This window comes from Cetorhinus maximus, chromosome 14, assembly GCF_964194155.1.
Source record: "Cetorhinus maximus chromosome 14, sCetMax3.hap1.1, whole genome shotgun sequence".
Lineage (NCBI taxonomy): Eukaryota > Metazoa > Chordata > Chondrichthyes > Lamniformes > Cetorhinidae > Cetorhinus > Cetorhinus maximus.
In genome coordinates, this window is record NC_135892.1 from 12,113,517 (window position 1) to 12,140,111 (window position 26,595).

The window sequence follows — 26,595 nt, forward strand, 5'->3', positions numbered from 1 at the left end:
CAAAACATGCAAAACTGCATTCAGAAAACAATTCGCTGAATGTCTGTCAGTTCAATCAGCTATTCCAAAACATAATGAAAATCTACCACAGCATGAAAAATGCCTTAGAGGTAGTCTCTTCTAGTGGTACGTAGGAAGAAGTGGATCTTTTTTGATATACACATTTCGAATGCCATATTTTGTTCTTCCTTCATATTGGATTTCTTTAAGGGTGCTGTGCTTGTTTACACTTGGATTGCTACAAACTGAAAAGATAATCAACTTCATCAACATTTTCATAGTATCATTTAGCAATAATATTGCACCAAGGGTCACAATAAGAGCCAGTTTGGTCCTGTTGCCAAACAACAAATGTATTTTTGTAATTCAAACAAATAGTGCGTTTACTAAGTGCGTGCTGGTCATCATTCTTTGAATAATGGTGTTCTCCACACCATAAATTAGGTCCTGTAGTTGTTTAAAGCCCACTGAGGAAAGTATGAGCCTGCCCCTATTGAATTGCATCCGAGTGTCTCAGCTCTCTCATAGGAAGTTCACCTCTGAAGGACCCTCTCCTTTCTTATGTCACCTTGTTGGCTCTTTACTACATGCCAAAGAGGGAGAGAGTTGCAAGTTGACCTGTGGATATCACCATTTGGAGAACGCCATATTTGGCATGATATCAAATATTCCTTTGGATTTCCAGTATGCTCACTCCACAAATGGCTACCACTTCTGAAATAATAATCTTAGACTCAACTCCAGAGATAAGAGCAACATATGAAAACTTTTAAAAATATCATCTATGTGTACAGGTGCAAATTTTTAGCCAAGTGGTGGAATTTTATTTTTACATATTCTTTCATGGGATGTGGGCTTCGCTGGCTAGGCCAGCATTTGTTGCCCATCCCTAATTGTCTCCTGAGAAGGTGGTGGTGAGCTGCCTTCTTGACCTGCAGACCATGTGGTGTAGGTACACCCACAGTGCTGTTAGGGAGGGAAATCATCCTAGCTGAGTGATTTTAGACCTAAACGGCTCCTTTCATCAAAATTATTGTAATGACTCCTATTGGTTTAACTTATGTTGCATTTATTTTACTAGTCAAAGTATCCTTGGTGAATTTTTGCAAGGTGCTCACCACCTCCTTCTCAAAGGCAAATAGGGATGGGTAACAAATACTGGCCTCACATCCCATGGAAGAATATACAATTTTTAAAAATTGGAATTTGAAGAAGTGCTGAGGTGTTGTTTTTTGTAAGTTTCACTAACCATCTTTTTATATTTATCTCCCCCCATATTTTCATCACTTCACCTTTTCTAGCCTGGAAGGGGCAGTGGTCTGAGCTGCACACAGGAATTCTCTCCACTTGCCTGATGGGTGCAGCTCCAACAACACTCCAGAAGCTCAACACCACCCGGACGAAACAGCCCGCTTGTTTGGCACCACGTCCACCACCTTCAACATTCACTCCCTCCACCACCAACACACAATGGCAGCGGTGTGTACCATCTACAAGGTGCAGCAACTCACTAAGGCTACTTCAACAATTTCTTCCAGACTCACAACCCCTACCACCTAGGTGAACAAGGACAGCAGGCAAATAGGATCACCACCACCTGCAAGTTCCCCTCCAAACCTTTCACATTCCCCTTGGCACACCATCCTGACTTGCACCCATGTTGACAGTTCATTCATTGGCAAAATGCTGGAGTTTCCTGCCCATCAACACAGCGAGAGAACCTTCGCAGCAGCTGCAGGAGGATCACCACCATCTTCTCAAGGGGAACCAGGGGGTGGGCAATAAATGCTGGCCATCCCAGTGACACCCATATCCCAAGGGCAAATAAATAAAAACAAAAACATTTTCAACAGATGTTGTCAGTTGCGTCTGATGACCACCCAGTTTGAGAAATCATTCAACTTGCACAAGATGATCTATGTCAATCTTTCCATCCCCTGAGACCCAATAGCATCTTCAGAACGAGACCTAGCTCAAAGTTCAGAAAATTCATCCAACCACAGCTGCAACCGGACTCTCACCGAGTCCTGTGATTCAAATTTGTGATCTTCCAGATGGCAATCAAGGGGGTCATACTGACTCAGGAAAATATTGCCTCCTTTATTTACTTGTTCAAAAGAAATTCAACTTCATGCATAATCTCAAATTGATAGGTTTCTTGACTCTGAGAACCAGCTCTGACTATCTTCTCTGACAACCCTTTAGTGAGAGACATAGGCAAAGTGTAAAGAATTGCCTGCCTGCGAGTATGAAGATTACGAAAGTTAATTATCCACACTAATTATATGCTGCCCCTTAACCGGGGCCAATGCTACATCACAAAGGCACAGACACATTTAAACTCTAAATTACAACCGATTGTAAGAATTTCAGATTATTCTTGTATTGAAACCACCCCCCAGCTCATGAATCCCTAGTGTGAAGTTGAAAATTATAATGTATGAAACCCAGTAAATAAAAGCTGGAAAAGCCCAGCAGGTCTGACAGCATCTGTGGAGAGAGAAACAGAGTTAACGTTTCGAATCTGTATGACTCTTCTTCAGAGCTTCAGAACCTCAATAAAACTTAGTTCAACTCTAATGGGAATCCTAGATTGCCAGTAATAAGTTTTGAACTTGGGCACGATTTTGACATAAGAAAGAGAACCTTTCCTGGTGCTGTTTCAAGCAGCTCATTATGAGAGGTTCCTTGTAATCACGTTGACTGGTGTTGCCTCTTCTCTTGTCGCCTCTTGGACTTCGGCCCAAACAATCTAACAGCCAGTTTATTAACCTAAAGATAGATCGGACAGGACAGGGTTCCCTTCCTCTTGTGATCAGCCATATTCTCTGTCTAGTCATCACTACCGGATCCTTCCCAGGGAGAAGATCAGGCTCAAGGATCAGAGCCGATTAGGTCAAATTGGCAAGCATTCTTTGCTGTAAACATCTCCATCACAGCACCCAGAAACAAAGCATTATGGAAAGTGTCTACTGCGCTTTAGAATAATGTCAAAGTCATTGATGAAGAGCTCTGCATCAATTATCATTGAATCACTGAATGATACAATACAGAGGGCCACCATTTGGCACATTGTGCCTGTGCTGGTAATTGGAAACATCGGTTGCAATTTTCCAGCTCAGCTATGGCAGACCCAGCCGTCAGCCAAAAGCCCACTGACTCTCCGCAGGACCGGAAACTCCCGGCGGCGGGCGGGGCCAGAAACTCCCAGCCGTTGAATTTTTTTTGGAGCGGGGAAGGCTGAGCGGAGATTTGTTAAAAGCTGTTTAAAATCATGAAGGGTCCAGATAGAGAAAATAAAGAGAAACTGTTTCCAGTGGCTGAAGGTTCAACAACGAGAGGACACAGATTTAAGCTGATTGGCAAAATAGCCCAGAAACTATATGAGGAAATACTTTTTATGCAATGAGTGGTTAGGATTTGGAATGTAAGATCATAAGAAATAGGAGGAGCAGGCCATTCGGCCCACAGAGCCTGCTCCGCCATTCAATAATCTCATGGCAGATCTGATTACGCCTTAACTCCACGTTCCTGTCTGCTCCCCATAACCCTCAACTCCCTTTTCGATCAAAACTCTGAATATATTCAAGGCTGAGTTAGACAATGATCCAGTCTCCACTGCTCTCTGGGGAAGAGAATTACAAAGTCTAATGACTCTCAGAGAAGGAATTCCTCATTATCTCCATCTTAAATGGGTGAGCCCCTCATTTTGAAACTGTGTCCCCTCATTCTAAACTCCCCTCGAGGGGGAAACATCCTCTCAGCATCCACCCTGTCAAGCCCCCTCAGAAGTTTACATGTTTTAATAAGATCAATGTGCTAGCTGATAGAGTGATGGATATGGATTCAATAGTAACCTTCAAGAGGGAATTAGATAAATACTTGAAGCAGGAAGAAATTGGTGGGATATGGGGAAAGAACAGGTGAGTGGGACTAACTGGGTTATTTTCAAAAGAGCCAGCACAGACTCAATGGCCTGAATGGCCTCCTTATTTGCTGTACTATTCTATGGTAACTCACTGTGTGAACAGAATGTTGCTGATCAAACATTTCCATTAACACCTCAGCTAAAGCATTAAAACAAGACTATTCCAAATTCATTCTTTTGCCAATGTTTGTAATGTTCACTTTTAGCTATAAGGAACCTTAGCCTAAAGTCTCTGGAAGTCCTGCGCCACTACTGGAGTTGCAGCAGGGTGGGATTACACCTGCCCACTTCACTGGCTCTGATCCGGTCCCAAATGTTTGGGATGAGGGACAATCGCGGAAACTGAGTCATTTGCAGTACTACCGAGGCACTTGAGTAGCAGTACACTGTAGCTCCATTGGGAGTCCACGAGTTGGTCAGGCCAAAGCCTTTTATTTATAATTCATCCTTAGGATATAAACATTGCAGGCAAGGCCAGTTTTTATTATCCACCCCTAGCTGGCCTTGAGAAGGTGATAGTGAGCTGCCTTCTTGAACCACTGCAGTCCATGTGGTGTAGGAACACACACACTGCAATTAGGGAGGGAGTTCCAGGATTTTGACCCAGCAGCAGTGAAGGAGTGGAGACATAGTTCCACGTCAGGGTGGTGAGTGTCTTGGAAGGGAACTTCCAGGCTGTGGTGTTCCCATGTTTCTGCTGCCCTTGTCCTTCTACGTGGTAGAGATCGTGGATTTGGAAGGTGCTGTATGACAGTTGGTGAGTTGCTGCAGTGCATTTAGTGCATGACACACAGTGGACCCACTATGTGCTAGTGGTGGAGGGAGTGATTCTTTATGGTGGTGGATGGGGTGCCAATCAAGTGGGCTGCTTTGTCCCGGATGGTGTTGAGCTTCTTGAGCATCGTTGGAGCTGCATTGGAGAGTTTCCTATCACAATCCTGACTTGAGCCTTATGGGTGGGAAGGTTTTGGGGAGTCAGGAATTCCCAGCCTCTGTCTTTCTCTTGTAGCCACAGTATTTATATGGCTAGTCCAGTTCAGTTTCTGGTCAATAGTAACCCCCAGGATGTTGATAGTGGGGATTCAGTGATGCTAATGTCATTGAATGACAATAGGAAATGGTTAGATTCTCTCTTGTTGGAGATGGTGATTGCCTGGCACTTGTGTGGTGTGAATATTAGTTGCCACTTATGTGCCAAAGTCTGAATGTTGTCCAGGTCGTGCTGCATGTGGGCACAGACTGCTTTAGTGTCTGAAGAGTCACGAATGGTACTGAACACCGTGAAATCATCAGCAAACATCCCCACTTCTGACCTTGTGATGCAGGGAAGATCATTGATGAAGCAGCAGAAAAGATTGGGCCTAGACGCTACCCTGAGGAACTCCGGCAGTGATGTTCTGGGACTGAGATGATTGACCTCCAACAATCACAACCATCTTTCTTTGTGCTAGGTATGACTCCAACCATTGGAGAGATTTCCTCCCCTGATTCCCATTGACTCCAGTTTTGTCAGGGCTCCTCAATGCCACACTCGGTCAAATGTGGCAGGACAGTCACTCTCACCTCACCTCTGGAATTCAGTTCTTTTGTCTAAGTCTGGACCAAGGTGAAAATGAGATCCAGGCACGTTCAAATTCTAATTAGCCATTGTTCTCTCTCGGTTCGTAGTCCTCCTAATGATAATCAATTTCTCGGAGATGGGATGCCATTGGGGTATATCATTATGGGGACCATGTGTGGTCACCTCATGGCTTAACACTGATGTCCTTAAAACTGGTCAGAATTTGGGGGAGCCTGTCAGCAAAGATTGAGAATGTCACGATGGAAAAGATCAGGCAAAAGAAACGGCCATCTCAGAGCCTCTGCCCCTGAGTTGCAAATTGTCAGACTGGCCAGAGAGGGGCGGTAACCAAACTGTCATCATTCCTGTGACAAATATCTCCCATTTACCTGGAGACGAGCAATTTCACACCCTAAACGGACCAGATTTTTTGGCCTCTTCCTGTACAGGTTATTTTGCTATTTAAAGAAGGGTAATACATTTTGTTTTAAGTCTGGGCAGGTTCAAACTATGGTCTCAAAACGAACCCATATAATAGCTTGGCTTTGTAGCTTTGTATACTTATGCCAATTTCTGCTCTTAAAACTGTATGAACCCTGCTTCATTGTCAAATTGTTGGCACTTTCTAAGGTGAGTAGTCTGGAAAAAGAAATCCAGATTTCAATTTTACCGTTACAAAATATCTGTTTTGAAAAATGACTCATTCAGCATAAAACAAAAGATTTAGGACACCAGTTGGCAGCAGCCACCCCCCACCCCCCCCACCCCGCCTGTCTACACACTGAGCTCTTGAATTCAGTGGTGCTACACTGAAGAGATGTTAAGCCACACTCCACAAGAAAGGAAATAACTGATGGAATAAACCCTGGGCAATAATCTTACACATCATAGCATCTGGCTTCATTCGTGGCCCAGTGGCCTGGGAGGACATGAGCAGCCTGCCTGTCCATTTAGAGTTGATGTTGTCAAGGAAACCCAAGAAGAGCAATGGGCCCAAAAAGGAGCTGGAAAAAACAAACAAGCAATCTCACCGTAAAAGACACTTTTTCTTTAAATTCTGTGAAATGTTTTTTCCTTCATACTTGACAATGTAACGTTATGAGTGTGCATCAGGAGGGATTGCAGGCCTCCTTTGATTCCTTGTGACAATCGAAAACACGGCGAAATCTTTGAAAGTTGTGAAAACATTTCCTTTTGGCTTCTTTTCTCTCTTTCCTTTTCTCTCTTTCCTTTTCTCTCTTTCCTTTTCTCTCCCCACTCACAACCTCGATGGCAAAAGCAGTGAGTAATTAAGTCATACAGCAGATACCAGGCTGGATTACTGATCACTGCCGAGCTAGCTTGACATGTGCTGGGGTAGTGGTGGGAGCTCCAGAAATAGTAACCTTAGGGTCGGGGAAGAGAAAAATCAGCAAGGGTTCCTGTTTTTGATTGCTTTTCATTAACTTCTGCTTGGGCACAGGGTCAGTGCAGTGGCATCTAAAGCTTGCTACAACTCAGAGACTCTGTAAGGTATTGGGATTCCACAAAGGACCACAGGTACCCCTCTCCATTAGAGAAAGGCACAATTGGTTACAGATAGATTGAGGGGCAGCACTCCACAAAGAGAGGCAGGGCAGGGAGGCAGGCCTCCATGAACTACCTCAGCTGGTACAGGAAGTGAACCCATGCCTTTGGTGTCATTCAGCATCACACACAATCCATCTAACCAATTGAGCTTAGTCAGCATGTGCTGATTGGGCGATTTGTTGGGATTATCAAAGGACAATCCTGCGGGATGTGACATTATCAAGGAGCCGGGGTCCAAGCCGGAGCACACATTGAGCAGAGTGGTTGGGATATAAAATACATTTACACAGCACCTTTACCATAGCAAAACATCACAGGATCATTATCAAACAAAACCTGACACCGAGCCACAACTGGAGCTATGGGGACAGGTGACCAAAAGCTTGGTCTAACAGATAGGTTTTAAGGAGCATCTTAAAGGAGGGAGAGGGAGGTAAAGAGGAAGAGAGGCTTAGAGAGGGAATTCCAGAGCTTGGGGCCTAAGGCATGGCCACCAATGGCAGAGTGATTAAAATCAGGGATAGGCAAGAGGTCAGAATTGGAGGAATGCAGAGATTGCAAGGCTGGTGAAGGTTATGCTGACAGGGAGAGATTTGAAAACAACATGAGAGATTTAAATTTGAGGTTCTAAGCCAGCCACAGAGCTGCAGCAATCGGGCTGAAGCAGGCACATGGACAGTTTCACCTAAGTAAGTCATGCAACCTGTTAGTGCTCAGTGAGTGTGTGCAGGCAGAGCACTGCTGGTGGAGCAGGTGGGTGACAGTGGGGGAGAAACTGGCGCCTTCTACTGGAGCTGAATGAAAATCTGGACCCGGGGAGCAGAGGTAATAAAGGGGGACACAGGCAAGGGTGGCATTGACTGGCCAGTAGAGGGCTTGAAAATGTGTGTGGAACCTTTGTGGACATCTGGTGCTAAGGTTCACCTGACCGGTTCCTGGGATGTGAGGGCTGTCCCATGGGGAGAGATTGAGTAGAAAGGACTGATATTTTAAATAAGTTAGAACAATGAGAGGTGATCTCAATGAAACATATAAAATTCTTAGTGGACTTGACAGGGTCGATATTGAGGGGCTGTCTCCCTGGCTGGAGAACCTAGAACTAGAGGGGTCACAGCCTCACAATAAGGGATGTCTTACTTAGGATTGAGATGGGAGAAATTTCTTCACTCAGAGGATGAATTGAATCAAGAAAGCCAACTTCCCTGTTTCCCGATGTATTTGGGATGAGCAGCAGCTGCAAATCATCCCCCGGTATCTTCAAGAGGGAGGGAAAGGGGAAAATACTGGCCAGAAAATCACCCTCAAAGATTTCCTCTCTTCCCGCACATTAAAAATTCCACATGTAGACTGCTCTTCTACCTTGTTTTTAAAAAGTGGGGACCAGATGAAGATTGTGTTATATCTGATGAGCGAGTGAAGTAAAAGTTGGGAAAAATATAGTTCATTCTCAGAAGACAATAAGGACTAAAAATATCCTTTTATCATCTTCCATTCCTTGTACCTCCCCTGCACAAAGTGCTAAGATGAAGACAGTAGAAACAGATATCCATATACAGGCGAGATCCATGGTTGTAAAAACATAAGAGCTTAAGAAATAGGAGCAGGAGTCGGCCATTCAGCCCTTCGAGCCCGCTCTGCCATTCATTGAGATCATGGCTGATCATCTACTTCAACTGCATTTTCCTGCACTATCCCCGCATCCCTGGATGTTTTTAATATATAGAAATCTATCGATCTCAGTCTTGAACATAATCAATGACTGAGTCTCCACAGCCCTCTGGGGCAGAGAATTCCAAAGATTCACCATCCTCTGACCATCCTCTGGGTAAAGAAATTCCACTTGATTTCAAGTCCTAAATGGCCAACTCCTTATTCTGAGACTGTGCCCCCTGGTTCTAGAACCCCCCCACTCCCCCAAGCCAGGGGTAACATCCTTCCTGCATCTACCATGTCGAGCCCTGTAAGAATTTTGTATGTTTGAATGAGATCACGTCTCATTCTCCTAAACTCCAGAAAATAAAGGCCCAGACTAGTTAATCTTTCCTCATGAGAAAATCCCTCCATCCCAGGGTTGAGTTTGGTGAACCTTTGTTGCACTCAGTCTTTGGCCAATATATCCTTCCTTAGGTAAGGAGACCAAAACTGCACACAATACTTCAGGTGTGGTCTCACCAAGGCTCTACGAAATTACAGTAAGACATCTTTACTCATATATTCAAACTCCTTTGGCAATGGCTCACTTGGATGTAATATTTAAAGGGTTGGATAAACATGGCCATTTATTAGCCTTGCCAATGACAAATGCAATGCTACAAAGGATATCTAAAATTAAGACAAAACATTTCCATACTACTGGCAAGTCTGTTTTGCTGAATGCTTTATGGTCCAGTAGACTGAAACAGTTTGTAACAGAGCCATGCAGTTCAGAAGGCCCCCGGTTTGATCCTTAGTACCTTATGGTTTGCTAGGTGGATTTTACGGACATTATAACAGTGGCCACACTCAACTTCATTGGCTAGAAAGCAATTTGGGACATTCTAAGTTTGTGAAAGGTGCTATGGAAAGGCAAAATGTTCTCTCTTTTCAGTTGGCTTAGTAACAGGAGCAGCACAATGTCCTCAATAACTCCGGGGTGGGGAGGGGAAAATCGGACAAGGTTCCCAATCCTAAAAGGCAGTGATGACCTTCTTGGAAAGGCCACAGAGGTGAATATGAAAAAAGGGAAAGACTTGCATTTATGTAGCACTTTTCACACCCACCAGACATCTCAAAGCACTTTACAGTCAATGAAGTACTTCTTGAACTGTAGTCTTTGCTGTAATGTAGGAAATGTGACAGCACACAGCAAACTCACACAAACAGCAATGTGATAATGACCAGGTTATCTATTTTTTTGGTGAGTTGATTGAGGAAGAAACATTGGCCAGGACTCGACTGTTCTTCTTGGATCTTTTACATCCACCTGAGCAGGCAGTTTAACATCTCATCTGAAAGATAGCACCTCCAGAATTGTAGCACTCCCTCAGTACTGCACTGGAGCATCAGCATAGATTTATGTGCTCAAGACCTGGAGTGGGACTTGAGCTTAGAACCTTGTGACTCAGAGGCAAGTGTGCTGCTCACTGAGACACAGCTGACACTCAGGTATAGACCAAGAACAGCATCAGGCTTAGCTGCAATGCATCCCAATGAGAGTGGAGAAGGGTGTGGTGGGGGTGGGGGAAATACTTACACACTGGGCATGCACCTGAATGAAACAGGAACGAGTGCCCAGACTCCTCGGAACCATACGTCCGTTATAGTCAGTGCTTCATGAGTTAAAGAGGGGAAGCATAGAGCCTTGAGATCCATGAATATCCTCAATTTTCTCAACCACTACCCTCCAAATGAACATGTCAAGCACTGTACGCCCATCGGTTGGCTAATGTTATAGCTGAATACTATCAGAGAGCAACGTTCAGAGTGTTGCACTTCATTTAAAATTATTCCCCTTTGGACAACAATTTAAATATAATTCGGAAGGGATTGGCAAAGATAAACAATAGACTTTTCAGTCCCCTTATGACACATGATACCAGCGTACAAATGCTAACATGTTTCTTTGAGATTCCCGTCTCCGCTACTAAACAGTACAGGCGTTAACGGTTTCAAATAAATGGCTTCACACCTCCACTAAAACAGCGATGAAAAGAATTTCAGACCAAGCTTAATTATTCTTACACCAGTATCCCATGGCAAAATGTTAGTGCCAAGATTTTGTTTGGCTCCAACTTTAAAAACGTTAAAATTGTCTTTATTTCCAATGCATGAACCTCCATTTTTTTTTTACTCCTTTCCTTATCCCGAAAGATTAGAATCAAATATTATATACTATAGTAAAGCCAAACAAATTCTAGCTGAAGAGAGAAGTAACCCAAGTTCCTTATTAACAAGACATAGTTTGTTAAAATAAAAAATGACAGGTGAAAAATATTGCAAAGGTGTTTAGTAATGAAAGAGAATCTCATTTATCCCACCACACCTGAACTCCAAGCCTGAACCAGTTAGTTAGACAAGAACCTATTAGTGACTTAGGCACATCAAGCGCTACCTTAAAAGTAACTTCGAACCTTGCTGTGTTCCCCAAGCAATCCCAACCTCTTGACCCTCTCTGACAGGTAATCAAAGTCTACAGCAAATCCACACCAAGCCATGCACCAGGAAATTGTCACAGGAGCAGAGAGTAAAGCTGGGAAGAAAAACTAAAATTCAATCAATCAATAAATATTAATGCCTAATTCATCTTTTAAAATAAAATGCCCTTAAAGCAGGGCATCAGAACTGCAAGTTATTAACAATAAAAAAAGTCTATAAAGTTGGAAAATATCACGTATGATAAACTGATTAGTTTGGTTACGACAGTAAAGTCCTATTTTAATTTAGTAGTCAGTCACTCCCAGCATTCAGTGTCAATTTATTTACCAGGTAATGGCTCTCCCAGTGAATGGCTTGAGGATGCTTTTCGCCTGCGCGACTTGAATACAGTTACTATTGGGGACTTGCCTGCTCGATTAGATTGGTCAATCATAGGCTGGACTATCCTTCTCCTGGCATTTATGAACCTGTGCAAAAGGAGGAAAAAAGAAAAGTTACATTGACGCAATTAATTTTTAAAAAAATCAAGCTAAAGTGGTATCATCTTCAAACAGCGATGAATGGAGCGTGTATGTGCAGATTCTCTGAATAACGTGTGAGGGCCCCCCCTCTAGCCTGCAATTTGCTTCAATGTCCACACTGAACCCCTGCAACCTCTGCTGACCCGCTGTGAGTGCAAGCTCAGGGGTGCGGTTTTTGATTTATGTCCTTCTGTTTTTTTTGCCACAGCTGGGCATTTCCATTTCATCTTTTAGAGAGGGGGATAATTAGACATTCCCGGAAACAATACCCAACACTGCACTCTCTTCTCTTTTCAAGACAAAATAATTGTGGCTGATAAAGGAATGTCGCTCATATGAGCATCTGTTGCCTCACCTAATTAGTGAAGAATCTCCCCTTTGTTCCACTCGCTTACAATCTTCAACCAACCCCCCCCCCCCCCCCCCATTCCTTCTAGGCTACTAACTCCATTTTAAGGCTTGTGTTAAGAAAATGAACTGTGGTGGTGGTATGCCATCAAAAAAAAAGAGAATGTCTGGAGTTTTTATCACCAGTAACTCATACTGCTGAGGGAGACCAGCGCAAAGCATTCCATTTAAAGCTTCTGTCTTTTCCTCCCCTACCCTTTATGTAAAGTTTAGGGTCAAATAGAGGTCACCGCTATACAACCACTGACCTTCCAACTCCAGTTTTCAGCAAAGGTTTACAGCCTAGGTCTACAAAAAAAAAAATCCACATAAAATCCTTCTGGGGAGCTCTTATGTGGTGAAGGGGCAGAAATGAAAAGGTTTTAAAAATGCAAACAAGCGAGCACATTTGGAGGAACCTTTAATGTGTGGACTGATGCAATAGTCTGTGGAAAACCTGCTTTTCAACCTTAAGTCAGACTCCTATTGGAGCAGCAGTGGGGGAAAGGCCTGGTCAAAGGAGCCAGAGCCCATGCAGAGAATTCAAATTGACTCTGTTGTGGAAGAAATTCAACTTTTGAATAACCTTCTTGTCCTGCAATATTTGTCTTCATTCACTCTCTCATTTTTCTTGACCTGGACTGGAGGAGAGCACATGAACAATTCCACATTGACAGCACGTTTCAGAATGCAAAGCGCCCTAATATTGTTAAGAAGTATACTTAACATTGGTGGGAACATTGTGGAATGGAACACAGGTAAGAAATCATTTGATGTTAAGAACATGAAGAGCAGAGGTAATTCATACAGACCCTTGAACCCACTCTTCCATTCAGTTCTGGCTAAAATTTTACATTGACTCCAATTTCCCAGCCTACCCTTAGGAATATAGGAACAGGAGGAGGCCATTTAGCCCCTCGAGCCCATTCAGCCATTCAATGGGATAATGAAAAGAAGTCAATCAATTCCAGTAACCAATGGATTTAATCTTCTCCAGGCACTAACTTTAGTCACAATTAATTGGCTTGGATTTTGCAGCTGTAATATCAATGAAACTGTTAGAATTCACTGCCATTACAACTTTGAGAATGACCGGCAACTTCTGGAGTCCGCACATGTGCAATTAAACCTGGAAATCCAGAGCTGTTGTCGCTGGTTCCTAGCTCCTCCTGGCAATCTTTAGAAGTCACTTGAACTGACAAGATTCTCCGCTTTTACACTGCTAATCTCACCGTAAAACCTCTTGAAAAAGGTCACGCACTGCTGAATATGATGTAACTGGGTTTTTAAACAGCAAATTAACTTCATTATTACTGTTAACTGCACGCCCCACCCCCACCCCCGGCTCTAAATAACTAATTTTGTGTTGGTGGGATTTCAAATTTCTCCATTATGATAAAGAAATTCCACAAAATTTTAAAATAACAAAATTTTCTAAGCTTCTACCTGTATATGTCCCAATCTTTATTTCCCTCTCTGTAAACGATTAGAAAGGGAAGGGCAATCAGTGTATTGTGCTTCCTGATTTGCTGTCTGTGAGAATTCTTCAACATGATTGGCTGCTTAGCCTGCTTGATGATATCACTGCTGCTGGATTCCTGGATATGGCACCAGATTCAAACTGATGTCAGGAAAGGGGAAATCCATGCCCTAGAGATCACTAGATCTTTGTGGGCAGCTTTCTTCAAGGTCAGTTGTCAGCACTGCTGTTTCACTGCTGGCCGTAAAAGTCACATCAATATAGTTGCAAAAGCTTCTGTCTCCACCACTGTAAGAGCTTTAAAATAATTCATTCAAATGCATTGATCTGTATGTTAGATCAGGAGTAGCAGAGGAAATTAAACCCACTAAAAATTATTTACACAATTTCTCATAGATGAGTTTCTTTTATAAGGTCTTATTTGAAAAGAAAACTCAATAATGTATCACCTTCCCTTCTCAATTGTACATAGTCACCGTTCCTGGTGCTAAACTAATGTGATGCCCATGGTTTAAGTTGCAGAAACAATCGACATGTTGGGAGTTGGGTTCTCACTTCATCACGCCTGCCTGCAAGTAGAAAGAATCCACTTGCCTAAAGGGACAGTGGCAAACTAGGCTGAGCGAGTTTTGTCACCTTTGCACACCTCACCTGGCGAGGCTGCCCATTTACTCATTCAAAAGTGCAGTCCGTACAGGTGTGTGTGTGTGTGTGTGTGGTGGAATCTACAGAGGGAGCCATTTACAAGAAAGAATAAAAAGGAGAAATTATGGGACTAGCTGATCAGAGCAACCCCGCCACAGGGAAGACTAGCTAAAGGAAAAAGGACAATTCGGGCTGCTAATGCTGCTAGAGTAAAGATCCCTTGTGGCAGGACCCTTCCACCATTAATTCACTAATAATGAGTGAAGCATGAGGAAAGGAAAGGGATTTCTTTATTTAAACATGGGAATAAAATCTGTAAGTGTAAGCCTTACTGGAGGTAATGAAAATCACAGGGTTGACCATTATAAAATCTCAGCTCACACCTACTAATCTTCCAGTGTCCCACTGCAGCCTCCACTCCTCCAGTTACTAAAAAACCCACGCTGACAATATTCACTGCAGCCCCATAGCAACCCTCACTTTTGTTCCCTTGCTGACATGGCACCGTTTCTCTATCTGACTCAGCAATAGGGTACGGCTCCGCACAGTATAGCGCCAGCCTTATTAAAGCGGATTTTTCCGTGACTCTCCAGAGGCAAACAGAACAGGCATTTAGTCTCCACTGACCTCTTTTCTGGCTGCATCTAACACAGCACAACGATTAACTTCATCATACAATGAGTTGGGGGGGAAGGGGGGGGAGAAAGCCTTTCCAAATACAACCCTTTTGACAAAAATGAATAATAACATTCAATTAAAGCTTTCACTTTGTGGATATGTATTTAACTTAAAAAGATCAGGCAGGAGGGGGGGAAAAAAAAACAGCTCCAGTGATTTATATACATTCGAGAGGTTTGACCGATGAACAAGCTGCTTTGAAATCGGTCGTACCTGGAAGCAACGTCCCCTTTAAGTTGTTCGACGGTGCAGCTTTCTTAAAGGGGACGGGCGGCTCTCTTAAAGGGGATGGGCGGCTCTCTTAAAGGGGCCGCGACGTGAAACAAACAGCGAAGGGTTATTGGAGGGAAAATTGCTGAGCAGTTGTCACATACAGCTCCAAATGCTACAGGAAGCAGCTACTGAACTCCATACGTCCCAAGATTTTAAAAATTAATTATGGGACCATTTCACCCTTAGTCATGTCTTAAGGTGGAGTTTTTTTTTAAACAAAGGTGTCACAGGGGGGCCGGGAGTGCAAGGATGACTAAATTCTTGACTGTCATTAAAAGGTACAGGTGTATAACATTCACTGTACGAATAAGGTCATTATTAACCAAAACTGCTTCTCCTTTTATTCCGCGACGAATCAGGATTTAAAAAATAAATAAATATCACAGGGAAACATCAGGCCGAGTGATGGTGGAGGTTATCTCTATTGTGTCTTTCTGAAAGCATTTTTTTGTAATCAACGGAGCTAAGGAGGGCCTTTCATCTTGTGCAGACCCGCAAACCCAACATTCCTCATTCATGCCTACACACAGAGAGAGTCCCCTCCCCGCCCCCTTCCAGGACACACCGAGTCTCCTGAATTCCTCTCCTTGCAGGAAGCCAGTGCAACTAAAGGTTTCCCGTGAACTTCTGAAACCAAAGCACAACTGTCACTATTTTCTATGGCATTCTTGCTAACCCTTTTATCCCGGAAAATGCAATTACATTGTGCCTGAAAAGTACAATGCTCCTTAAAAAGGACGGGGCGGGGTGGGGAGCAGCACATTTGGGGTTAGAAACTTCTGCTGAGCCCGACCTATTCGCAAATGCAGGAGGTTTTGACCAGGAGCAACAAGGGGCGCTTTCTCTCTCATTTTTTTTTAAAAAAAATAAGTTACTTTGCTTTCAATAACTTCGGATTAGAAGTGGCAATAATAAAGACAGTATTAAAACAAAACACAAGGAGGAACAACTCCTCCCACAACTTTAGCTGGATGGATATCCAGCAACTCGTTTTTGCCAACATTTTGTTAAGTCAACAACTTATCTCGGTGTACTCAGTATTTATTTTGCAATAACCCACTGGGATCACTTCTATCTCCGCAATGTGTCAGGCTACAGCAAAGGCACAGAGAGACGTCCCGGCTGGTCAACGTAATAAAACGACAGAATGTTCTTGCTCCACCCACCAGGGTTATTCTCAGGTCAGCTTCTCATCCCCATAATAAAAAAAAAGTGTTTAAATAAATTGGTCCAGCTGTTTGCTGCTGCGCAGCCCGCCCGCCTTCCATGTTGCTCTCTCTCTCTCTCTGGGCGACCATGCCTCGGATACGCTCGTTACGCCGACAGTACCCTCGAGTTACGCCGTCCCGGGGGGGCGAGAGTGGCCCCAAAAGCGCGGAAGCACCCTTTTAAAGTACTTGTACGAAATGACCAACAGAAGGATGCAACCGTACATCAGCAGAGTTAAAAGTGCACTGTCATTCGGACAGGTTTCTGCACATCTAACAAAAGTTAGCGGGAGAATAATGATGATGAAACATCCCAGGGGTCCCGAAGAGCCTTTTGCTATCTTTCCTTCTCTGGCAATCAAGGCCGTATTTTAGGCAGCATGATTTGGAGGCTCGACTTCCTTTGCGTACAAACGAAAGCTGTTTATTTGTTTATTTTATTACGAATACCAACCTGAAAAACATAAATCGCGATGGATGTAGGGAAGTGTTTGAATCAAGGTTAAAATGAAAGCTGGATGCTGGAGAGCTGAAATGGGGGGGGTTTGGAAAATCCAAAGTCTTAATTGGACTCCAACTCTGTTTCCCTCTCCACAGAGGACAGAGGCTGGCAGACTTGCTGAGACTTTCCAGCCCTTTGAAAAATAAAAACAAATCAAGACTCTCTTCTTTTCCCTTTGTTTTTACCATTACCATTTGCCATTATAGTTAGGGTGCTTGTTTGACCGGCGCAGACTCAGACTCGACGGGCCGAAGGGCCTTTTGTGTGCCGTAGGCCTCTATGACTCTACCCTAAATTCTAGGTCGACCATGTGCCGCGTGTTCCATGACAATGTGAATAACACGTGTACTTGCTTAGCACCTTCATCGCACTGAGTCATCTGAAATACTTCACAGTGAAGTACGTTTTTTTTGGGGTTTAAAAGTCTAATGAACTGGTGTTGTGCAAGCACAACGGCCGTTTTAGCATTCAGCAAGAGTCACAAAAACCAATTCAGTGAATAACCTGTTCATCTGTTTATAGCGGCGCTGATTAAGAGAGAGAGGAGTTTACTGGGAAAGCTCTGCTTTTCTTGAAAACAGTACCGGGGCATCTCTTAACGTCCACTGGTCCAGGTAGAAGGGATCATGGTCTCATGGAAGGGGGACTTGCCTCCAGATATGGAGCAGGTCAGTCCTTCGGCCCCACACAGCAATCTGGATTCTCAGCCGAGCGAAGTCAAGTGATCTGGCACTATCAGCACATGGGGATTTGGTAAATGTGGTCGTTTTCACTGATTGATTGAATGACATTTTGTGAAGCCTAAACAAAGCCACAGAGATCTAATAGACACACTACTATAACAACAAGAGACCGCACAAATCCCAGTGTCAGCAACAGGATCTGTAGTTTCACAGTGTGAGTTCTGCATTGAGGCAACAGTTGTAGCTACTTAGCAAAGCAAAGAATTTCCTTTTATGTCCTGTGATATTTCACAAAGATTACCTTTCTTAGTCACTAGTTTACACAAGGATTGCTGTTTCCAACGGGCATGTATGCCTGCACTTGCAATGAAAGATTGGGCAGGCAGACAGTCAGAGTACTTCCAATCTCATTTTACCAGGTGCAAGTTTAGTGTAATGAGTTTGTTGTTTCTTTGCTATTTGATTGTTTTTTAAGCTATTTCCCCCCCCCAAAATAACACCAGAATAGAGATTGTTTAATAACCTTATTTAAATATTGCCTTAAGTGGGAGATGTTAAAACACCAACATAAATAAAACATTTACTTTAAACTGGCTCTTTTATCTACGATGGCCAAAATAATGAAGCAATTTCGAGAGTTCCGTGGTTAAAATTGTATTTTGTGAAATTGAAGAAAAGCACTTATTTTTTAAAAAAAATGTTTCCTGACATTCCGGGCGCTTCAAAAATCAATGAGCTGGAACAGTAACTCCCTTAAACCGGTGGGGTGAGATGTTAAAACTTTAAAAAATCTCACACCCGTTTTCAACCCACCCACCTCCCGTAATGGGGGCGGGACAAGGAGAAGGGAGGGAGGGAGTCAATCTGCTCCCAGGAGGCGAGTTGGCTTTTAAATATTTTAATGAGACTATCCCCCCTCCTCTGGTTTAATCTGCTTTACATATAAAGCTGCAGGGAAGGCTTTTGACTGGACAGTCCAATTATTGATTGGGATACCGAGAAATTTATTAATAAAGTAAATCAGACACTTAAAGGGTGAATCTCCACTTCTGCTGCACGGTCAACAAAATTGATTTGTGGCCAACAGTCAGAAAACTCTTCTCTCCTGATGAAAATTCACCTCCTCAAAAGCCCAGTTTTTAAAATAGCAGATCCTTTGCCACCTGTACCTGTGTCTGTGTGTGTTTTTTTTTTAAATTATTCGGATCGGCTTTTGTCTGTAAGTTGCTGAGCTTTATCAGTTACTTCTCGACATCAGCAGAGCAAATATTAGAATTCCGTGTCCAACCCCCGGACGGGTTAAAGGTGATCGACCCTCCAAGCCAACGATGGAATTTGCCCCAGCTCCCATTCTTCCTTTCTAAAACAAGGGCCCGCGTTAAGTCTCCAGCATGAAGGTAAACCAACCTGATTATCCAGTGCGAACTCAGGTTGTCGAAGATGCAGCTCTGCAAGGGCAGGACTCAACCTGCCGGCTTCCCTTAAGAAAAAAAAAGTGCTCTGTTGCTGTGCTAAAGCCTCCACCTAGCAACGCAGAGAAATGCTGCTCAAACTTGTCCAATGTCCATTAAGGCCGAAAGCTGAACTCATGACCTCTGGGTGGGAGTCCTATGTGATAAGCTGGGGGTTAACGGAATCACCTACAATGGCCAATTTTTTTTGCCCCCCCTGGACCCTGGACGGAAGAAAAAAAAGCCTCGACATGACCTGCCCTCAAGTCCCATATAGCTCCAGCAAGAAAATAGATGATTGCAAAGCATCACTTTAATTCATTGAGGCTGTGTCTGCCCCCTGTTTACTTGGCACAAACAAAAACCTTCAGGTCAATCAAGCAATCCATGGTTTTACCATTAACGTTAACAGTGGATTGGTGTTTATGTTTGAGTTAAGACTAGCCTGTCACTTTCCCGACAATAGGTAATTGTGCAGTAGCATCGAAGCCAGGTCCTGGACGGAGCGCTGTTTGTAACGAAGCACAGTCACAAGTGGTCCGCAAAAGGCTTCGGAACAGACGGCGCTCTGCCTCGAGCTCTTCGGCTATACAAATGGGTAAACTGCTGCTACTACCCCACAGTGAACAGCTGCTAAAGACCCTGAATTGCAGTCTCCTTACGTCCTGCACTGAAGCTACAGGACATTTAAAAAGTTGCTTGAAACTGAAGCCAACTTTCATGAAGTCATGCTTGGCAACGCTTCTTCGGTTTACTCCGCCTCCTCCTCCTCCACTCGGGTTCAGCCGAGCTGTAAGACATCACTTTGCGAACCAGAGAGCAACCCACCCGCTTTAGAAGCACAATATGGAATATCCCTCGAAACTCAGCAAGGCCAAGAGGGACAGGAACTGATTTTACTTGTTTTTTTAAAAAAAAGTTTATTGCTTATATCTCATTTGTACAAAAATACATTTGGCAACTGCCGTTCACCTACCGAGAATAGAAATAGCCTTGATTTTAAAATTCTTATCCTTGCTTTCAAGTCCCTCCATGGCCTTGCCCCCTCCCTACCTCTGCAACCTCCTCGAGACCCAGTACGCTTTGAGACCTCTGTACTCCTCTAATTCTGACCTCTTGTGCATCCCCAATTTGAATCACTCCACCATTGGTGTCCTTGCCATCAACTGCCTTGGACCTAACCTCTGGAATTCCCTCCCTAATCCTCTCTGCCTCTCTCCCCTCCTTTAAGACATTCCTTAAAACCTATCTCAGTGACCAGCCTTTCAGACTCTATTCTAATATCTCCTTATGTGACTCAATGCCAAATCCTTGTTTGATAATCACTCCTGTGAAGCACTTTGGGATGTTTTACCATGTTAAAGGCACTATATAAAAACAAGTTGTTATTTCTAAACAAACTTGCATATGATGAAACAAGAGCAGAAGTTGTTTATACTACTGTCTTCATATTAGAATGTTGAAGGTAGAGCCTCACTTCAGGTACATACAGACATTGTAACTGCACTCCAGCAGGACAGACAAGTTAAAATGAGCCATTTGGTGTCCTTCCAAAACTAACACTATCAAAAACATTACTTAGTCATTCCTCCATTTGCTATCTGTGGGAGCTTGCTATGTAAACTGTTGTAAAAAGTACGCTCCAACAATGTCCCATAAACACACATTCACATCATCTTACATATATACTGGATTATAAAGGAAAAAAAAATAAACCAATGTTCATTCATTCCCCTTGAAATTATCTTAGATTAAATATAAATTTGAAGGGGTAGCACATTCAGTATTTCAGAGAAGAACAATATGTTTTTATTTCACATCTTTGTTATCTCCAATAATAATTGAAACCTGAAGGAATGAGACTCCACACTTGTAATAATTAACTTTCAGGAACAGAAATTGATTGGCAGTAATTAATATTTACCACATCATTAAATGGGTATTTAGTCTGATCTAACTTTCTGTGGTGAATTTAGTTTTCATCTCCTGTGCAAATACAGTGCCTTCATGCCATTCAATGTATTTCAATATGAAATGCTATTTTCACGAACCTAATGGCAGAGTGGTACAACTTGGACAGGGGGTTGGGGTGCTTTATCGACCCCCTTAATCACATTTTGATTTGATGTTTGTAAGTTTTCTTTAAACTTTGTCCTTGGTTTTACAGCTAACCTAACTTAGGGGCTGTGTTTTGTTTTATCCCTCAATTGGATTATTTGGTTGGCTTTAAAAGAGCTACAACTTGGACAGTAACTTTTGGAGTTCCATCTTTTTTTTCACCGCGCGTTTACACCTTACCTGAAGTTGCTGTGGCAGAAGTAATAGCAATACAATTAGATCCCCTGATGTTTGCTGCCACCCCACCCTCATTATTTTGACAGCAAATTATGGGCCACCACCTTGCATTTATATAGTGCCTGTAATGTAGTATAATATCCCAGGGCATTGCACAAAGGAGAAAATGTAGGGCAAGTGACTGAAGGCATGATCATAGGCACAGATGTGAAGTAGTTTTTGCAGGAGAAGTGAGAATTGGACTGTGAGGCTAGATGGCTGAGCACACTGGGGGAAGCAGAGAAGGTTGGATTTAGAAGAGCAGCACCCAGAGCTGGGAGTGGTGCAGAGATAGGCAAGCCGATGGAGGATTTGTGAACGAGGACGAGGAAGTCTACTTGTAGACTTGTAAAGCAACAGGAATCTGGTCCACAAATTCAAAACGTATAAATTAAAAGAATCCAATTATCAGAAAATACAAGGGATAAAGTACACCCAATACATAATAAGATATTAAACATTGAGGCCCGGGTTTTTGTGCCCAGGTTGAGTGTGCAGAGATGGGAGAATTCCCGGCTCCACTGACCTGACCTTTAAAGATAACTGCATGGATGTCAGATTTTCGGCCTGACGGGGGTGGGTGAGGTGGGGGGTGGGGAGGGTTGGCGTGGGGCGGCTGGATTCGAAGTTGGGGTGGGAGACTCCGGAAGACGTAAGGAGGCTGCCGGGTGCGGAGGTGGGCTGGGCGGAAAGCCTGCCATGTTAGGTGAAAGCCTGAACCTGAGTGTCAGCTTTGGCTCAGTGGGTAGCACTCTCACCTCTGACTCAGAAGGTTTTAGGTTCAAATTCCACCCTAGAGAATTGAGCAACCAAATCTAGCGTGACATAGAGAGAGAGAGCTGCACTGTGGGAGGTGCTGTCTTTTGGATGAGACCTCATCTGCCCTCTCAGGTGTATCTGAAAGATCTCGTGGCACTATTTTGAAGAAGAGTGGCAGAATTACCCCTGCTGTCCTGGTCAATGTTAATTTCTGAATCATAGAATCATTGAATAGTTACAGCACAGAAGGAGGCTATTCGGCCCATCATGTCTATGCTAGTTCTCTGGAAGAGCTACTCACCTAGTTCCACTCCCCCACCTCGTCCCCGTAGCCCTGCAAATTTGTTTCCCTTTATCCAATTCTCTATTGAAGGCCTCGATTGACTCTGCCTCCACCACACTCTCAGCCAGTGCAACCCAGACACTAACCACGCACTGCATAAATCAATTTAAATCAATGTCGCCTGCTTCTCAACCCTTCCACCAACAATCAACATCAGGAAAAAAAATACTATCTGGCCATCATCACATTGCTATTTGTGGGATCTTTCTGTGTGTAAATTGGCTGTTGCTTTTTCTACATCATAACATTGTCTACACTTCATTAATACTTCATTGGCTGTAAAGCATTTTGGGATGTTCTGAGGTAGTGTTGTTAAAAGCAAGTTATTTTTATTATATCTGACTGGCTTAGAACATAAGAACATGAGATAGGAGCAGGAGTAGGCCATTTGACCCATCGAGCATGCTCTGTCATTTAACAAGATCATGGCTGATCTGGCTGTGGCCTCAACTCCACTTTCCTGCCTCTCCCCCATAACCCTTGACTCCCTTGTCAATCAAAACCCTGTCTGACTCAGCCTTGAATATATTCAGTGACCCAGCCTCCACTGCTCACTGGGGGGAGAGAATAGCACAGACTAACGAGAGAAGCTCCTGAGAAAACAAATAACTAATTTACTAAAATTGATGATTCAAATATCAAAATTGCTAACATTTAATTGACACACTGTAACAATATAAAATGCTCATTGCTCTATAGGCCCTGGTAGCCTAATTGTGATATAAAGAAGACTGGCGTCCCTAAGGACACAACTTTCAATTTGTTGGCTTGACTTCTGTACAGTTAATGCATCTTCCTGTTTTAACAGTTGTGAGTACAGTACAGGTGCAAATCAGGCCTACGCAATCATAACATACCAGAGAGGCAGATTGCATATAAATAGCATTAAGAAAACTTTGATGTGAGCAAGCCTTAATTCTCCTGAATCAGGCTCTGCACATGCTGACAGCAAGACATGAATATCACAACCACTAGTTTCTCTGGTGTAAAGAACTGAGCTGGTGGCACAATAGCTCAAGTGCTTAGACACCTGCTGCTGAAGACTTGAGTCACAGTATCATTCATGACTGCATAGTACACACAGCGCAGAAACAAGCCATTTGGCCTCACTACTCTGTGTTGGTCTTTATACTCCGCACAAGTCTCCTCCCAGGCAATCGGCCTCATTTCAGTCTTTCAGCATATCTTTCTATTCCCTTTTCTCTCATGGGCTCATCTAGTTTCCTTCTGAAAATATCAAAGTTAATTGCCCCAACCCCTTCCTGTGCTAGCGAGTTCTACATTCTAACCACTCTCCAAATAAAGAAATTTCTCTTTAGTTCCATATTGGATTGATTAGTAACTATCTTGCACTGATGGCCCTCAGTTTTAGATTCTTCCACCAGTGGAAACATTCCCTCCACATCTACCCTGTCCAACCCATTTAGGATTTGAATAATATCTCTCGGGTCACCTCCGAGTTTTGTGTTTTCTAAAGAGAAAAGCCACAATCTTTCCTGATAGCTGTAATCTCTCAGCTCTGGTACCACCCTCTCTCAAGCCAAGGTTCTAGCTGGACGACTTCAAAACAACTGCCATAGAAAAGTCCACTGTTGCCATGAGAAACCCGGAAATTAAACTCTCTCCCAACATTGATAGTGACTGTGAAAAGTTAGTCAGCCAAAGCGTCCCAAACTCAGGCTGATTTGCACAGGGCAAATGCCATTCCAAAAACTGAGAAACATACCTTGGCAAAGAGGAAGGGAAAAAGAAGAAATGCGAGCTTAAAAACCAAAGGGATTATTGATGGATAGCAATCTTTAGATATTTCAGAAGATGGCAGTTTGCCATGAAATTCCCTTTCAAATCCAGGAGATCAATGATATCCAAGAGCTATTAGTGCAACTCCACAAAATACTTCCCTCTATGCCACGTACCAAAGAATATTTACAATTCTTTTTGCCTTGAGTTAACCAACTCATGGGTGACATAGCTGAGACGCAGGCAAATGATTATAAAGGAAAGAAACAACAGCTAGAATAAGCAAAATCTCAGTGTTAAAGCACTAAGGGCATGGTTAGAAAGAATTTTTCATTCAAATGGTTATTGGGATGTGGAATGCATTACCATAAGTGGATGTTGAAGTTGAGTCAATCATGGTTTTTAAGGGGAATTGAGCAAGCACTTGGAGAAGTAAAATGTTGAAGGGTATGAGGATTAAAGTTTGTAATTGCTGAGGGAGAGCTCACACAGGAGGGATACAGTGGACGTGATGGGCCTGCACCACATCAAATCTCTCGGATCCCATGATGAAGATGAATTGCTAACACATTCGGAATAAAGCAGGAGAAAAAAACTCCTGACTCTGCGAGACACCACAGCACTTTCATTATCCATACTCTAAATGTGAGACGCTTTTACTCCTTTTTGCTCTTGACACTGAATCCCAGTTCTAAAAACAACGCACAGTTAAAAAGAATTATTCTCTGAGTTACTACATAGACACCTTCATGCTGATATTTAAAATTACAGACCACCTTGTAAATTTTGAGGACTGTGTCCACTTTGTCAGTCTGTATGGATTTGAATGTTGAAACTACAGGAAATGAAATCCAGATAATGTGCTTTACAAAAATACTGCAGCTTTCTCAAAAATGTCTTGTGCAGCTTCAGTGAAAATTCACTTTACAAGGACTTTTTTTTATACAAATTTGAAACTATGGCGTTGGATATCTGAAGTATTGTCACTTTTATTAATAATCGAAAAATGTCTCAATCAACTCTTACAGATCGGGTTACTGTGTCTGCAGGAATAATCCCGTGGAGTATGTTTATCCAAAAGGGTAAGGGTTAAAACAATGAGCTATGAGATTGAAGTGGGTTTAAAATGAGTAATTATAAATAAAAGAATATTCTGCAGCTTGGCTGATTCACTTATACCATCGCCACAGGACAGCTTTGTATTTTCAAACAATAGGAAATAAGAGGTTGATTGCAAAGTGTTTGGTGATGAAAGTGTTACTGTACAAAATCTTTCTTTCTCTGAACACAGCTTTCTCTATTGGAAAACTAAAAATCTGCAGACGTAAAGAAACATACCTTAAAAAGCCCTGAAACTCACTGGCATGAAATTACCTGATGCTTGCTTGATTCGATGCCTTTTGTTTTGCTTTGTAGTGTTACCATGTCCAATGCTGGCACACTTCCAGGATTAGCTGAGCCTCTGTGCACACCAGGGAGTTTAAACCAGTTCAGATTGATCTGACTCAGTTTCACTTGGTATATGCTAAGGGCAGAAACCAATTTGGGCAGACCTGTAAGACTTCATGGGATGTGGTTTACTGCAAACTCGATCAAGCTACTCTCCTTTCTTTAACTAATGTGTACAGAAGAGCACTTTGGCATATCTATGTATTACTGTGACAGGGAGTGATTTAAATTGTCTCTAGTTTGCATATTGAGGCCAAGTAGAACCTGCAGCCATTTTTCAAACTGCACCTTGGGCAACAAACAACTTGGATTCAAATTTCACTCAAACGGTCTAATGGAAACATTCACTGTGACTGTATCCACACAGGACAGGCCTAGATCTGTGCACAATATAAAATCTATTACCTATATTGATTGTTGACCGGACATTTTATTGCACTTGTGTGGTGAAAAACTAATGAAGTATGTAAAAATTATATTCCATGTAACTCATATTGCTGATATTAGCAGATGGATATCTAGGGTGTTTATATGGCATTTGCTATTTTAACTGCTGTTGGAGGATGTTGAGTGATATAAGAATTCATCCACTGATGCCTGATCAATTCTTAATTGTAAATCTGAGATTGATCGATTTTTGTTAACCAAAGGTATTAAGGGATGTGGGGCAAAGGTGGGTATGTGGAGTTAGGTTTCAGATCAGCTATGATCTCATTGAATGGCAGAACAGGAGGTACTAAATGGCCTCCTCCTGTTCCTATGCCACAGATAGGCTCTTGTGAAATATTTTTCTTTGAATGTAACAGCACAATGCAAAGTGGCATCATGCCACATCTGCAATTGATATTCCTGAACTAAATAAAGGAAGTATAAAAAGGCTCATGAAAATAATTCTGTTTCTTTGAAAATGTTGTATGTAGTTATGAATAAAGTAATACTCTGCAGTTTGA

The 26,595-nt window shown here is 42.8% G+C and overlaps 1 protein-coding gene across 7 annotated transcripts in view; it reads right to left on the reverse strand.

Moving 5' to 3' along the window:
- meis1b (Meis homeobox 1 b) overlaps positions 1 to 26,595 on the reverse strand; it is a 214,816-nt gene that overhangs the window by 27,883 nt on the left and 160,338 nt on the right. For 3 of the 7 annotated variants that reach the window (XM_078556499.1, XM_078556496.1, XM_078556500.1), the window contains one exon: positions 11,520 to 11,659. In XM_078556499.1, the coding sequence (XP_078412625.1) occupies positions 11,520 to 11,659 (140 nt within the window). The remainder of the gene's footprint in view (positions 1 to 11,519; positions 11,660 to 26,595) is intronic. The other 4 variants (XM_078556497.1, XM_078556501.1, XM_078556498.1 and 1 more) reach the window with 2 other exon arrangements.